We start from the raw sequence: 16348 nt of genomic DNA on the forward strand, positions 1-16348 counted from the left end.
ACAAAACAAGAACAGCATCCAAGAATTTTTTTAAAGATTTAAAGGGCAAACGCCTGATAGAAAAGAAATGTCATCAATAAGATTTTAAAGGCTGAAAGGGAGGAGGCAGACCAAATCTGGGGGGGGGGATTCCAAAGTGAAGGGGCAGAAATAATGGGGCTGCTTTGAATCCCCATTATTCCTATGGCAGAAAGATACAAAATCACTTAAAACTAAAAAAATTCTTAAAAAAACAATTGCGTGCCCAATCGCTTTGTGGCTTGGGTGGTAGGCAGCATCCATGGGGCCCTGCCACCCAACCTGCCTTGGTGCCCCCTAGCCAGTTAAAATAGAATTTGAATCTATTAGAATCAAATCTACCCTGATTTGAGGGCAGCAGATTCAATTTTGACTCAAATCAGCTGATTTGATTTGAACTCGAATCGAATCTTCTGTGCACAGGAGATCCAGACTAACATTCTTTCTCAGCCAAAACAATGAACAAAGTAGCCTGGTGGTGTGTGGGGTGTGTGCGTGTGTGTCAATTTTACTGTAGAAGAAGTGCACAGCCATGGAGCCATGTTGACAATAGCATGGTAATCTTCCATTGCTATGATTCCTGTTTGAATCTAAAATCACCTAGTAGCATTCATATTTCTAGAACAGTGGTTTTCAAACTTCTTGTCTTGAGACTCATTTGAAGGCACTTACTTATCCGTGAAATCCAAAATAATAATGTATCATCTTAAGGGTTTCCATAAAATCACAGTAGGGCAATGCATGCTATTTAAACTACTGAATGCTTAAGTGACACATTAGAGAAATACATTACTTATAAAATGTTTTAAATACCATAGAAAAGATGATCAGGCAGAGTTCCATTTACCTAATGTGACGGGTCATAATTTTCATTAGCAAGGGACCCAATGCCTAATATCCTCCGATCCAGTACCAAGTTGCAACCTGTACTTTGGAAACCATGGTTCTAGAGCATTCACTGCAGGGCATTAAATAAGATAGTACAATTACCACGATGCATAAACTGTTCAGTATAAGCATGGACAATAAGCACAGATTATAAATTACAGACAAATGTCCTTACAGGAATTACATGCTACATTTGGTTGCATACTTCTCTTATTTCAAGTAGTATGTAAGCATCTTTAGTCACTGAAAGCACTTTCAGTCACCACAATAGTTAAAACTACTGCCACTAGCTTCTGTGGCACTGTTTTATGTATATGCCCAAGAAGAGTTAAGAACACCGTTAGTATATTAGCAGCATAATAGTGTTAACTTTTAAATGTTTCAGGATCTGTTACAGAGCTCCTGAATTGTGCTCTACTTTTTCTCTGCATGCACTTAAATTTGTAAATATGCATGGTCCTTATCCAGCTCATCTATTTGTACCAGTGGCTGTTATCCAGATTAACACTGTGCATGCCAAAAAATGTTGCACATGTAGGGGGAGGGGTAATAAGGGAGGGGCAATTTCTGCCAATTTCCTCTTCCTTCTGAAGCTGTAGTGACCAGCCAGCCCTCACCTAAAGAGTTAACGGGAAGTGAACTGTCCTGACTGACAGGCTGGCGAACTCCAAAGCTCAGCCAATCAGCACACAAGGTGGGTGGGACCTAGAGAGCCACTGGGAGGAAGAGAAGGTTCCTTTGTTAGAAAAAGCAGGCTGGGAGTGAGAGCAGGATGTGTGGCCATGGAGTATGGATGCAGGAGGATGGCTGCAGATCTTGGACAATAGGACTGCAGGGGCTTGATTCTCAACCAGGGTTTTGGTTAGCTCAAGACAAAGGAAGTCAGGGCATTGGCTTTGGGAAGTTTAGTCTAGGTAAAGTTTGTTTAGTCAGACTTCGTGTCAGATTTTCAGTTTCTTTTGTGTGTGTTTTGCATATTCCTGATACTCGTCTATTATTGTTTACCTGTAATGTAACTAAACTAAGAAACACGAGCCTTCACCCATCCAGCCTGGGCATTGCAAAATACTCTATAAGCTTTTAAAGCTTTTTTTGTATTTTCCTATATACCTGTTCCTTGAAACTGGGTAACCACGATTTTAAAAGTGTGCTGCCCCAACATCATCTGGGCTGCATTTTGAAGTATTCTTGTGACCTACTGAGTATTTTTACCTGTAACTAAAAGCTGAGAAAGCCACAGATAGGAGCAGTCTGTAACATTTGAATACCCCCCCCCTTTTGTTCTTTTCTTTACAAGCCTCATCCGAGTGGATTTTTAACTCGGGGGGGGGGGGCTGAAAGGAGGCTTTTTCTCTGGTGCAAAACATGCCTCAGGAGCTCAGCAGCTATTAGTTTTCTCCCCGCGTGTAGGCTTGCACGTGGAAGTTTTTTATTAATGTACTATTCAAATAGCAAAAGAAAGAGAATTTCCCCCTGGGATTTCCTCCCCAAGCCCAGGGAGGGTCAAGCTCTGTGATAAAGGGGGTGGTGGTGGTAGCACCATTTTTGAAAATACCAGAGATACAGAAAGGTTTAAGGAAAAGCCTAGCTCGGAAAGCACAGAGGGGATGATTCAGCATTTTTCTTCCCCTCACGTGGGCTTGCTCTGAGACATAGGCTTTAATCCTCTACAGAAGCCCACTGTACTTCCTGAAAATATGTCCCTGAAGGTCTCATAACACAGGACTCCAAAGGGAAGGGGACTGCATAGTGGACTGCATTTTCAGGAGGCACAGTGGAATGCAAAGGGAAGGGGAGATCAGCAAAAATTACCCGTTCCTCAGAATGCACAGAATTTTTTTTCCAGCCAGTGCAACATTAATCTGAATGTCAGCCACTGATGTTAATAAACTACAGCAACCATTACAGCATATTCCTTAGCTGCTCTCAAAACATAACGGGCACAATCCAGCCAAAGTGGAACATGTTTAATCTTATTGATTTCAGTGGGAGAGCTAAGCCTATGTTTCAATCATTCCAAATCAGTGTGATTTTAAAAAGTGCTTAATTTTAAAATAAAAGTGCTGGATTATGCTTATTGTTTACTCACCTAATTTGCTCTCCAAACCTATTTACATTTGCTGACTATCTCAACTACATTGGCGGTCTTCTACACAAGTAATTGAAATATCTTTCTATTAAACACAGCCAGAAGCATATTTTATGGATTGCATATAATTCTTTACACATATTACTGTACTATCCAGTTGTCAAAATTATTTGAAGAAAAGTTATTTCTACACAGACAACCTGAAAATAGTTACATTTATTCTTGAAAGACACTGGCCAGTATCCAGACTAACCATCTCAGATGTGCCATGTTTTGCTATTGCATGAGGTTTGGCTTTGGGTGATTTCCCTTTCCCTCTGCAGACACACATGCCTCCCAAAAATATCTCCCTAAAGGTCCTGCAACACTTCAGGACAGAAGGGGGAGATATCGAAAATCACCTTCCCCACATCATGCAGCAGAAAAACCCGGAGCATTCACAGAAGGTTAGTCTGGATCGTCAACATTACTCACAATTTATAAACACATTTTTATGGCTAGTAAAATGCTTTACAAAGTGTATTGCATTGCCTACATAATTGCCTGAGGTAGATCACAACTCTTTGTATATTACTGGGAGACAGTGCCCAAGACCACCCAGTGAGGACATGAAAGACTCAAATTTGAGTCCAGATCCTTCAAGAATCATCTGATCAACCAAACCAAATGGGACTGCTGAGATTTGTACATTTATAACAGAATGACTGTAGTCCACCAACACATATGCAGCTTTGTTACATCTCTTAGTAGATATGCATAAGATGTTTAACTACTCTTGTAAATGTTTGAAAGAAAACTTGCATCACAACAAATCGGTTATTTATTTATTTGAGACATTTAATATACCGCCCACTCTGAAGACTCCAGGTGGTGCACAACAAGATGCAAACAGACAACGTTAAAAATTACGTTCGAAATTAAAAACTAAAGTAACTACCAAAGAACAGAAAAATAAACTACAGGGCAAAAGCCTGGAGAAAAAGAAAAGTCTTCAATAGTGATTTGAAGATCGGTAAGGAAGGGGCTAGCCGGATCTGTAGGGAGGGAGAGTTCCAAAGGAGCGGGGAAGCAACCAAAAAGGCCCTTTCACGGGCCCTAGAGCTCCAAACATCTCGGAAATCAGGGACCGACAGAAGGGCCATCTGAGATTACCTAACCAGATGGGATGTAACTGGATGGGAGAGGTGAGTCTTTAGGTAGACAGGTGCCAGGCCCTGCAAGGCTTTGAAGGTCAAAACCAGGACCTTAAATTGAGCTTGGAAGTGAATAGGCAACCAGTGCAATGACTGTAGGAGAGGTGTTACCCTGTCCTATTTTCTGGCACCCATGAGTAGGCGAGCCGCTGCATTCTGTACCCGCTGCAGCTTCCCGATCATCCTCAAAGGTAACCCTAGACAGAGAGCGTTACAATAATCTAAATGGGAGATAACAAGGGCATGGGTCACTGTCATTCATGCCTGCCGATCAATGTAAGGGCATAATTGGCAAACCAGATGAAGCTGGGCAAAAGCACCTCTGGCTGCAGAGGGGCAAGGGTCCAAGCAACATGTTGCCGCACCCATACCTGAAAGAATTGTAACCATATCCTTGACCAACTCAAAGGTGTCCCATGTAGCGTCACAGAATGGAATCTCCTCTATCTGATCTGATCCTATAGAGGTAGAATCCAACTCTAGCCGAAGGTGGGTGACTTTATGTTGTTATGGTGTCACAGGAATCTTTCTTATGTATTACTGGTAAGCATGCTAGATGTTGAGCAATACAGATTATTTTCAGGGGTATACAGCTGAAAAATAAATACTTTGTCCAGCAGAAACAAAATGTAATTACTGTTTTAGATTCTGCTTCTGAGAGTGAATTAAAAACCCCCCTCTACAAATAGGCATTTATCCTGAGTGCGGTGACAAATCCTGAAGTTCAGCACAACCATTAAAACCTCAAATGGTTTTAGACTCTCAGGAACATAAACAATTTCTGGTGCAACTCCATCTAAAAAAAAACACAGGGTACGCACAATGATGAATTTAGCCTGCAATGCCATACATTTCTCTCAGACTGTTAGCTAATCTTATCGAGTATACAAAACACAAGACCTTACAACCTCATGCATCAACCTGACAGTTTTAAGTAGTCACCCAAGATAATGCTTTCCCCTGCACACCATCAAACAAGCACTGTCTTGTCAGAAGTTCAGAACCCTTAGAGGAACACTACCTTGGGACTCCAGACACTAACACCTACGAGGAATTGCAACTCAATACCTATCGTTTGAGCTTCAGGTCAAGTCAGCCCCACCCCCCACAGGTAAATAGGGGAGGCAGCTCAGCATGGGAAGAAAACATTTTTTGCAATGTCCTGACTCCCCCCTTTATTGTGCAGGGGTATGTTTGTTTAAACTAGTATTTGGAGCACATGTAGAGGTGCCATTTGGACTAACTGCCCGTCCCATGTGATAAAGGGATGTTCTGGGAAGACATCAGGACATTGTGAAAGACACTGCAATGGATGTAAACGTCAAGCATTTCACTCATTCATTGGTACCAGTGGTCAAATGAGCATGTTGTATACATCCTAGTAGTATCAGAGCTAAGGCATAGAACAGCAGAATATCAGAAACAAGAGTGGCTGACATACCACACAAGGAAACATGGAGGGTTGGAGCACTGCCCATTCTACTATGTCTGTGTAAACACTATTAATTATTATTATTATTACATTTATATCCCGCTCTTCCTCCAAGGAGCCCAGAGCGGTGTACTACATACTTAAGTTTCTCCTCACAACAACCCTGTGAAGTAGGTTAGGCTGAGAGAGAAGTGATTGGCCCAGAGTCAGCCAGCTAGTATCATGGCTGAATGGGGATTTGAACTCGGGTCTCCCCGGTCCTAGTCCAGCACTCTAACCACTACACCACGCTGGCACTACCAATCATGTTGCAGAACAGGGCAGTTCTGCTTCAGGGCAGTTCATTATTTCCAATGGGGGTTGTGTCATGCAACTGCAACTTTACAGTGGAGTGGAACTGCACTGTTCTGCAACACCGCTGGCAATGATTACACAGATGCAGCAGTGAAGGCAGCAATCTAACCGCCTGCAATTCCTTGCATGGTGTGTCAGTCCTTGATTACAGACAATGTTCCAATACAATTCTTGTACTGGATGAATAACAGTACCTCCCCCAATCGGGGAATCTCCAGTTCTAGACATCAAGAGGTTTACTAAGTGGTGCTCATTGGGGGAGAACACCAACTATGCACAAGGTGCTTTACAAGTGAGAGGACAGGTTCTTTTCCCAAGGGCCTCACAATCTAGAAGTAGACACAAGGGAGACAGGGGTTGGGATCAGTGTTCTCTCTAACTTTTTTCATCTGTGTGCAGAATGAGTTTTGGGCGGCAGGATCAAGGCAGTGTGTGCGCATGTGTATTCAGAGTGGGGCCTTCCTGATTCAACGTGAGCGGGATCTAAAATTAAGTGAACAGACATCAAAAAATGTGTGAGTGCACGCATGTACACACGCCTTAGAGGGAACAAAGGTTGGGATGGAGCCAAGTTAATGTCTTTAGGTCATGACTAGTCAGGACTGGATATATTGGTATAGGCCACAGTTCAGTTTCCATCACCTCCAGCTGGAAGATTTCTGGAAACTTCAGAGCTGGGAAAAGCCCCCCCCCCTTTTTTTGAGAGAGAGAGAGAGAGAGAGAGAGAGAGAGAGAGAGAGAGACTGGAGGTAGGCTGTCAGCGTACACAGTGCTACATTATGTGTTATATAAACAGTACAGGGTAGCTCCTTATAGCCTATGATGCCCAAAGCTCTATAGCCTGCCAGGGTTTCCAGGGTTTGCATTTCCTTTTTTAAAAGCCAAATCAGTTTAAGTTAAAAAACTGCTTGCTTATGGCAAGCAGGTGTTTCAATACAGCACGGCTCTGACTGTTTTTAGATTAAAGCAGCTGCTTTCTTTGAACAGCTTTCCAATGCCTTTCCAGTAACATACATATATAGTTACTGTCCCCATCCACTCTGTGAATTTGCAACGTGAGATGAATACAAGTATTAGCATTTATACAACACCACCTAATAGCATGCTGTACAAGTTGCAGAAGTTGGAAGACACATTTTCTTTCCATTTGATGTGGAGGTTCCTTACCTTGCAATTAAGCCACGACATCAGTCTGCAGGATATATTTTTAAATAAACTGTTTCCACTTACAAATGGTGTTTATCACCCAAATAATGATAACCCACCCCCTACTCCCTCACACTTGTCAGCTATCAGGAATTCATAACGTTTTCTGTGTTATGCTTTAGCAGACGGTAGTTATCTTTGCAGCCTATGAGATCTAATGGAAATCCAATGCGTCAGCTATTTAAAAAAATTGGAAGCCCTCTTGGCAGCTATTTAATTAACTTTCAGGGAGTATGCATGGTTAGGTATGAGCTCAGGAAAAAATACTATAGAAAATGGGATCTGAGATCATCTGCCAGAAAACACACTTTTAAAAGAAGCAGTTCTCTCACTCTCAGCTAGGGATGTGCATGGAATGGATTCTGTTTCATTTCAAGCTTGAAATGAAAAGCAGATGACTGGAACATTTCGAGTTCATTCCGTCGAAACAGCCAGCTTTGACAGAACAAACTCTAACCGTTTTGAGTGTTCTGAACATTGGGAACAATGGGGAACCTGAAACACCCCTTTGTTCCCCATGCATAGCTCCTAGGGACACCAAAGTGGGTGCTACCTACCACCCAACCCACAAAAGAAATGGGCAAGCAGGTGATTACATTTCTTTCTTTCCTTTTCTTTTTACCTTTCCCCCAAACCTCCATAGGATCATATGGGGGTTTGGGGGAAATGTTAATTTTTTTTAAACTGCCCACTTACCCATTTCTTTTGTGGGTTGGGTGGTATGTAGCACCCATCATGCCCTACCACACAGCTCACTTTGGTGTCCCTAGGAGGTACTCATGGGGAACAATGGGGTGTTTTGAGTTTTCTCATTGTTCCCTATGGCTGCAACAGTTTTGCATTGCAATTTGCAATGCTTTTTGTAACCCTGCCTTGAAAAGAAATGCAGATTAGAAACACAAAGTAAAAGAGATTCTGTCCCTTCCAACACAGAACAACACACGTTTCACGCACAGTCCAAAAATGGCCAAAAAAGATTCACTGACCCAGAATCCACTACCAGCCAACGTGCCTGCACTGCAGCAACATCATCGGCACAAGTTGCTTTCTCACACATAGATAGATAGATAAATCTTTATTGTTATTGTCCTGTGCAGAACAACGAGATTGAAAAGAATCTACAACCACTACTACAGGACCTAACAAGAATAATCTAAACATATACCCATATGCCCCCCTCCCATCAACCCACTAAAAACCCACTAAAAAACTCTAAAAACTAAATACAAAAAACCCCTCAGAAGCTGTGTTTTGCTGCGTTCAAAGCTGAGACCGCTTTTGGGTAGAAGCTACTTCTCAAGTAGATAATTATGACTCTGTCCTTACTTGCAACAGCTGGCAGCATGCATCCTTAGCAAGCATAGCCATACGCTCAACTAGATCAACTTCATCCATATTTTGACCGAGTACAGTTTGCAGTGCAGATTGCAGAGCAGACCAGAGCAGTGAGTGAAAGACAAGTTAGTCTCGAGGCCAGACATGGAGCTCATCACAGCAATCACCAAGAAATCTCTCTCTCTCTCTCTCTCTCTCTCTCTCTCTCTCTCTCTCACACACACACACACACACACACACACACACACACACACACACACGTGCGCCACTGGATAGCACAGCAGAATGAGGTTGGCCTTCAGGAAAATCAGCTGCTCCACCAAGTCAGCCTCCAAGGAATGAGTGTCACCATGTCCCCGGCCATAGAGAACACCTTCTTGCTCTGGATGCTGCTTGGTGGGTATGAGTATAACCATCTGGCAACCATCACCAAGTCCGGCCAGACTTCATGACACTTTGTCCAAAACTGGATCAGCTCCATGTCCCGGCCTGCCACGGCCTCCTGCAGGTAGTGCAGAACACACACTGCTCAACACAGCTGCAGGGCTCCGTGGGCTCCTCCTGTCCTGGCAAGGTGCCAAGAAAGCCCTCTGTGGACCACCAGTTGAAGACTGGGGCAGTACAGTAGTTCCCTTGGCCCAGCCAGGGACACCACGTGGTTGGACTGGGATATGATGGTGATGCTGCTTCTGCTAAGGGTGGACTGAGCACTAGCAGTAGGCACTCCAGCACCCTCCTCCTGGTTGTGCCCCAGCCTTCTCTCCTGGGCTTGCCTGACCTCTGCAACCAGGAGGTCCCTCCACCTTGCAGTTGGTCAGGAGTGACAGCTTTGCCCTTTATCCTTCGGTCACATAGGCAAGACAAAACATGCATTGCCGATGCACCCAAGGGTGTCCTGAGCTGATCCACTACTCCAGTCCTCAGCCGACCTATCAAGGCAATTACTTCCTCAGTGGTCAGCTCACCCATCATTTGTGAGCTGTGCTCCTGCAGGCACTGGAACAAGAGAAAGGTAGAGTTCCACTGGGTCGGAACATCCTGTGGGATCAGGGATTCGGGTAGGCTGAGCTCAAGCTGCCTCTTCTTGAGCATCCAATAGAAAAGAAAACCCTGTTTGGATCTGACAATATATCAAGACATCAAGAAAGAATCCAAATATTATATGCTAATATTTTCATATAATTACCATAATGAAAATGTATGGTTGAAAAAACTACTCAGACAATATTGAATATAATTAACCTAAACAAATACAATATATCCATATATCACAATAAAATTTGTAAAAAAAATGATCAATGGTTTCTGTGTGTCCAACTATGTGGATTAAATCCAATAATTCATTTCAAAAATGTCCTATTGTCAATGAATGGGAGAAGTGTAGATGAAAATATCCATGTGGTCTCAATATCACGTGTTGATTAAAAGATGAAGTATCAGCTCATAGTTTCCCCATCATCCGATCGGTCTTGTGCTTTCACCAAACGTGTTTCAACTATATCAAGTCCTTTTCAATGGGAATTGTCTGAGAAATTTTCATTTCAGCTGGGTAGTCTCCACCCAACATGGGGATTAAACTGGCACTAGTTTCCCTTCAGAAAATGAGGAGGTCCAGAAGGGGAATGGCTTCCTCCAGCTCCTCCAAAGTCCTAGACTAGAGCGGGGGGTGGGTGGGTTGCACTGCTAAGGGGGATTGGGGAAGATGGGAAGTGTGATCTGGCTGGGACAATCAGCTGATACAATCACCTCCTCTTCCACTGCCACAGGAAGATTTTTCTTCCTTGACAGGGGAGGACCTCCCTGCTAATTCTAGCTCAGATGCTGTAGGACTACCCTCCTCCCGAAAGGAGAGCCTGTGCTCAATGGGGATGACTTGGGGAGTAGGCCCTTCTTGCCGTCACCCACCATGACCAGAATCACCTTTCCCTCTGCCTGCCAGTCTGTTCCTGGCTCTGCATTGCACCCTCCTGGATATCTTGGTTTAAAAAAAATATAAAAAAAAATTCAAGCCCCAATGCTGATGGGGTGGGGGAGAATAAGCACCTTGAAGGTGGGTATTTTAAAAAGGGGTGTGGGGTGCTCTATTTATGCTGTGTGTGCCACACACAGTGCTATCTATAGCACTGTGGTGCACACACAGAAGCTAGAAAAATTAAATCCCCCCCAAATAAAGAAGCAGGCTTTATTGGGGGGGGGTTGGAGGGGAGTGAGCAACAATGGGGTAAATCTAAGGGAAGGGAGGTGAAGGGGATTACTGTGGCCCCTCCTAAGTCAACCCACCCCTCCTGTCCTACAGTCCTACGTACCTGGCTAGTGACTAATCCCTTCCCCAAACTAGGCCCTATTTAAAGAAATCCAACCTGACCAAGGTTGGGGTGCTTGCCTGTTCTGGTGTCTTCTGTTGGAGTCTGGCCAAGTGCCGCTCTCAGTGGCACTTGGGCCGAGCAGACTCAACAGCTGGGGGTAGGGCAGGTGACAGCCAGGTGGGCACACCCACCCACCCCAAAAAGAAATGTTTTGGATGATAACAAGCCAATCAAGAAGCAAGGAGACTGCAAGCCAATTGGAAGCCAGTGCCAAAAACCAATCAGTAAGGGGAAAACAGCCCTCCAAAATGGTGATCGGAACACTCGAAACATTCCAATTGAAATGGGGTTGTTCTGTTCCAAGGTCGAAACAAGCCCTTCAGATGAAACTCTCAAAATAGCTGTTTTATGGCTGGAATGTTCTGACCGTGAACCGTTCTGCACATCTCAGCACTATACAATACACAGAGCACAATTCTAACTGTCCTTCTGAGTTCAATGGGACATGCTGAGGCTCTACGCATGATCTGTCTCGGAGTCAGTAGGGGCAGCGGAAATTGGGGGCCGCCCACTCCCAGAAATCCCAGCATGCCCCATGCAAGTGCACGGGGCATGCTGGGGAGACCCCCATGCCAGGAGGCTTGTTGTAGCCCCCTGGTTGGGGCTACAACAACTACTCATGAGTTGGTGTGGTGCAGAGCTGTGCTGTGGAAATTGGAAAAATGAGGTTAGTGGAGCGCTTGTTCCGCTAACCTCGTTTAAGGGTGGGGGTACGTTCTGCGGTTTGCTGTCAGGAGCTGCACAGCTCCCATTGCAGCACACAACTGCAGGAAAGTAGGCTAGGCTCTCTTAGCCTGCTTTCCTGCAGTCATGGGAACTGCCTCGTTCTATAGCAAATATAGTTAGGATGGAAGCCTTAATCTGATTTTAATGAACTTTACCTTCTATACTAGGAGTGCAAACTAGAAAATTTAACAAGTTGTTTTAGTGAGAATTAATTGGCCTACTTTCCTTTCAGTATCCCTACAACTGGACTAAATTTGGTCCAAATCAGTTAGGCAGTTCACAAATTAACCCACTTGCACCTGGAACGTCCACACGTCCACCATCTTGGATCGGGGCAGATGACATCATTACGATCTACACCAGGGTTTCTTAATCTTGGGCCCCCAGATGTTAGACTACAACTCCCATCATCCTCAGCCACAAAAGCCATGTCTGGCGATGATGGGGGTTGTAGTCCAGCGACATCTGGAGGCCCAAGGTTAAGAAACCCTGTTCTACACCATTGAGGTATTTCAATGTGTCACTCACTACAACTGTACCAAATTTGGTTCAAATCAGTCAGATGGTCCACAAGTTAGCCCACTTACACCTCAAAGGTTCACATGTCTGCCATTTTGAATTGAGGTAGATGACATCATTACACACTATTTCGTTAAGGTGTCCCTATGTGTCCCTACACAAATTTGGTTCAAATCGGTTAGACAGTTCACAAGTTAGTCCACTTGTGCCTCAAACGTTTATGCATCTGCCATCTTGAATTGGGGTGGATGACATTGGAAATTGTCAAACTATGCAGTTGAGGTGTCCTTGAGTGTACAACTGTACCCAGTTTGGTTCATATTGGTCCAGGTATTGTGAAGTTAATATCACACACACACACACACACACACACACTGCTGGGTGATCTCACTGCTGGAAAGCCTACTGGAAAGTAGGCTAAAAATTGTACCCCAGAGTGACAGAAAGCCCAGAGAAGCCATAAACTACCTGCCGCATCTGTCATTTTTAATTTGATTTAGAAATGTTAGGTAGCCCTAATTTAAACTGAAGCTAACAGTGGAAATACCGTTTCCCATGTCAGTTTCACACTTCCCTAACAGAAGTTAGGCATTCACATTAATATTTCTTGTGGTTGGAAGATGTAGCAGTGGTTCCAAAGATTCTGTTACCCATTTCTAAAAGGAAACAGTTCTAGGTTTGCGAGTAATGTCTTCTGTTCTCCTTGTAACACTCAGAAGTAAATTAGTTTCCTGTCCAAGACTGCTCTATTAGCCCCGTATTATTCCAAGAGAAGATAACATTTCCCTCCATCATCCAATGTGCATGTGGAAGTTGCAGAAGAGTGGAAGGAATTGCTATGTTGAAGTTGCATTGGAATAAACTCTGATATATATTAAAAAGTGCAATAATACAATTGATGTATAATTCAGTGAAATATATTTAAAGTGTCCACCCAGTTTCTTTAGATTTTGCAATAACGTATTTGTTGTTGTGTCCCCCACCACCCCCAGCAATTTTCCTTCCATAAGTGAGAGGCATTCAGCCTACAGCCTAACCTTTGCTGAATCAGTTTTCTTCAGGAATGGGGCTACAGACTTTGGAAGTCTTTAATATAGTGCTGCTTTAAAAATCAAGCGTTCAGCAGAAATTATACAGTCTGCTCAGCCTACCTTGATCATTAAAAAACTGGAATGGGCTTGTCTTGGACAAGCGGTGCTCTTCCCCTCAAACTGAAAGTGACCCAAACCTTGTGATAGGTTCAACAGTGAAGAAGGCCCACCCAACTCAGCCCCTTCAGTCTCTGAAATGATCTGGGGGTGGCGAAGGACTGGGCTCAGAAATGTGTACTTCATCTGAGACCCCCAAATACTGCTCAATACTGCTCATTAGCAGGACTGAGAGCTAGTGTAGTAAAGCAGAGACTGAGTTACAATTCAAGAGAGCCCCAGGCAGAATTACTGCTGCTAACTGGGTACGGATAGATCTTTTAAAATGGTAAAGGTAAAGTGTGCCGTCAAGTTGGTGTCGACTCCTGGCGACCACAAAGCCCTGTGGTTTTCTTTTGCTAGAATACAGGAGGGAGTTACCATTGCCTCCTCCCATGCAGTATGAGATGATGTCTTTCGGCATCTTCCTAGATTGCTGCTGCCCGATATAGGTGTTTCTCATAGTCTGGGGAACACACCAGCAGGGATTCAAACTGGCAACCTCATGCTTGCTAGGCAAGTTACTTCCCCACTGCACCATTAGATGGCTAGTGCTACTTACTTTATTTCACAAAGTGCAGGCACAGTGCTCAGTGAGTCAACTATATGCACTCTTGCATAAAATTGCCAGCACTTCCTTAGGAGCCTGCAGCAGTATGAAGGATTCAGTAACCACCCATCCACTCCACTCCACCTTCGTTATCCTGCAGAACATATTGGCCAGTATTTGTGTATCAAAGAAACATCCGTTGTCCTTGATGACATTACCTGATAAAGTGTATTACATAGTCCAGCATAGTGTGGTTGTACTGAAAATTGGGCTGTGTTGGAGGAGGAGTGGTTAGCAATCCAGTTTGTGTGCTGTAGTGACAGTGCAGAGTTATACCAGGACTGTTCCTGTGCTGTGTGGGCCAGCTCTCTCTGTTTCCTTCTCCCTCCTTGCAGCTGCCAATTTGCAGTGAGGACTGCAAATAGCAGTATCTATTGCCTGATGCTATATGCAGCTGTAGAATTTGGGAGCATAATCTCCAACATGAAGGGGGGCAGGACATGAAAAAAGCAGAGGTGGCTGTCATATGGAGTATGCAAGATTGGAAAGTTATTGTCCCGTTGCTTTACTGTATGGTTGTCTAGTCTTCGATGGGTAAAACAAAACCAAGTGTGGCCCCATGCAGAGATGCTTTTCTTCACTGGGCCCAGAGCAATACCATCACAGTTTGTTTTCTGTTTCAATAGTTTCTTTTCTAATGAGTTTCAGTGAGTGTAGCAGGGAAAATGCTGCAACTCCCTGGCAACTATTTGTGGACATTCCACACTTTGTTTCCTCACACGTGCAATGGAGGAGGGAGAAGGCAGAGAGAACGCCAGCTGTCTGAGGTCTCCTGTTGGTTTATATTCCCACATGTGTGTTTGAGAAAAAGTTACTCCAGTGGTTAAGAACTGTTATGGGAGCTTCCAAATAAAACTGTTCTCCCTGCTTTGGTAACCGAGCAGATAGAAGGAGCAGCAAAGTCCCCCTTTTATGTTAACTTAGAGAAATGGCTAAAGCTCAGTGGCAAAGCAAATGCTTTGCATGAAGAAGGTGCAAGTTGCAATTCCTGCCCTCCAGTCAAGGGATGCCAGGTAGCAAGGATGGCAAAAACATCTGCCTGAGAGCATGGAGAACCTTCGCCAACTACAATACACAATGCTGGTCTAGACAGACAAAAGGTCTGACTCTGAATAAGACAAATTCTTCTGTGCAATATTTTGCTTGTCTTGGATGCACCCCTGGTGTGTTTAATAGGGATGTGCAAATTGATTCGTGTACAAATAGATTTGTACCCGAATCTAGCTGCTTTGGGTAATTTGGAGACAAAACAAATCACCTCTTTGGTCCATTGGCTATATTCGGGTACAAACTGAAATGCGCCTGATTCATTTTGGATCAATTCAAGATTCAGATCCCTCCTATTAATTCCCCCAGATTCCCGGCTTTCATTTTTTTTTAAAAAAGCAAAGCTCTAGCCCTTTTAGAAGTGGAGTTATCAAGCAAAATGTGTGGTCACTATTTTTCAAGTGTTTGGATTTTTGGGTGTATAATAACTTTCCCTCAATGAATCCCTATGAGGATTCATTACACACCTTCATTTCTTCTATTCAATTCGACAGTGCCAACTGTCAACAGCCATGTGCCAACTACACCCCACTCCCACCCACAAGGCAGTGGGGTACTACTCAGTTTATGTTCTAGGATTTTTTTCAAGTGTTTAGGCTCCTTGGTGTCTAATAACCTTTCCTAATAATGAATCCCTATGAGGATTCATTACACACCAAAGAGTCTAAGCACCTCAAAAATTTCTAAAATATAAACTGAGTACTCAGTGGCTTGTGAGTGGCAGGGTAGTTGGAGCATGGGATGTCACTAATTTCCCACCCTCCACCTGCAAAGCAGTGGCGTCAAAATGAACAGAAGAAATGAAGGTGTGTAATGAAGACACCAAAGAATAGATTCAAAAATACTTCAAAAATACCTACAAAATAAACTGAGTACCTCAGTGTGTGTGTGTGTGTGGGGGTGTAGTTGACACATGGCAGTTGACAACTGGCACTGTTCAATGATAGTCAAAATGAATCCTCATGGGGATTCATTATGAGGAAAAGTTATTAGACACCAAAGAATCTAAACATTTCAATATTCCTAAAAATTAAAATGAGTATCCCACTGCCTTGCAGGTGGAGTGGGGTGGGTGTGTAGTTGGCAGTTGATAGTTGGCACTGTCCAGGGACAGTCAAAATAAACAGAAGAAATGAAGATGTGCAATGAATCCTCATAGGGATTCATTATGAGGAAAAGTATCAAGGCAGTGTGTGTACATGTGCATTCAGAGTGGGACATTCCTTATTCAGCCTGAAAGGGATCTAAAATTAACTGAGTGGACATTAAAAAGTGTGTGAGCACGCACACATGCACACTCCTTATAGGGAACACTGCCCAGGTTACTAAAAGTATATGGCTATTTTCATTGACATCAGCCATAAATGTTCTATAAAAA

At 43.6% G+C, this 16348-nt stretch overlaps 1 protein-coding gene across 12 annotated transcripts in view; it reads right to left on the minus strand.

The window, feature by feature from the left end:
* FRMD4B (FERM domain containing 4B) overlaps positions 1-16348 on the minus strand; it is a 393137-nt gene that overhangs the window by 86838 nt on the left and 289951 nt on the right. The window contains exon 1 of one of the 12 annotated variants that reach the window (XM_053298164.1): positions 866-883. The exons of the other annotated variants lie outside the window; for them this stretch is intronic. Coding sequence (XP_053154139.1) covers positions 866-882 — 17 coding nt within the window. The 5' untranslated portion in view covers position 883. Of the gene's footprint in view, positions 1-865; positions 884-16348 lie in introns of those variants that run through there. 12 annotated transcript variants of the gene reach the window in all.

This window comes from Hemicordylus capensis, chromosome 2, assembly GCF_027244095.1.
Source record: "Hemicordylus capensis ecotype Gifberg chromosome 2, rHemCap1.1.pri, whole genome shotgun sequence".
NCBI classification, from domain to species: Eukaryota; Metazoa; Chordata; class Lepidosauria; order Squamata; family Cordylidae; genus Hemicordylus; species Hemicordylus capensis.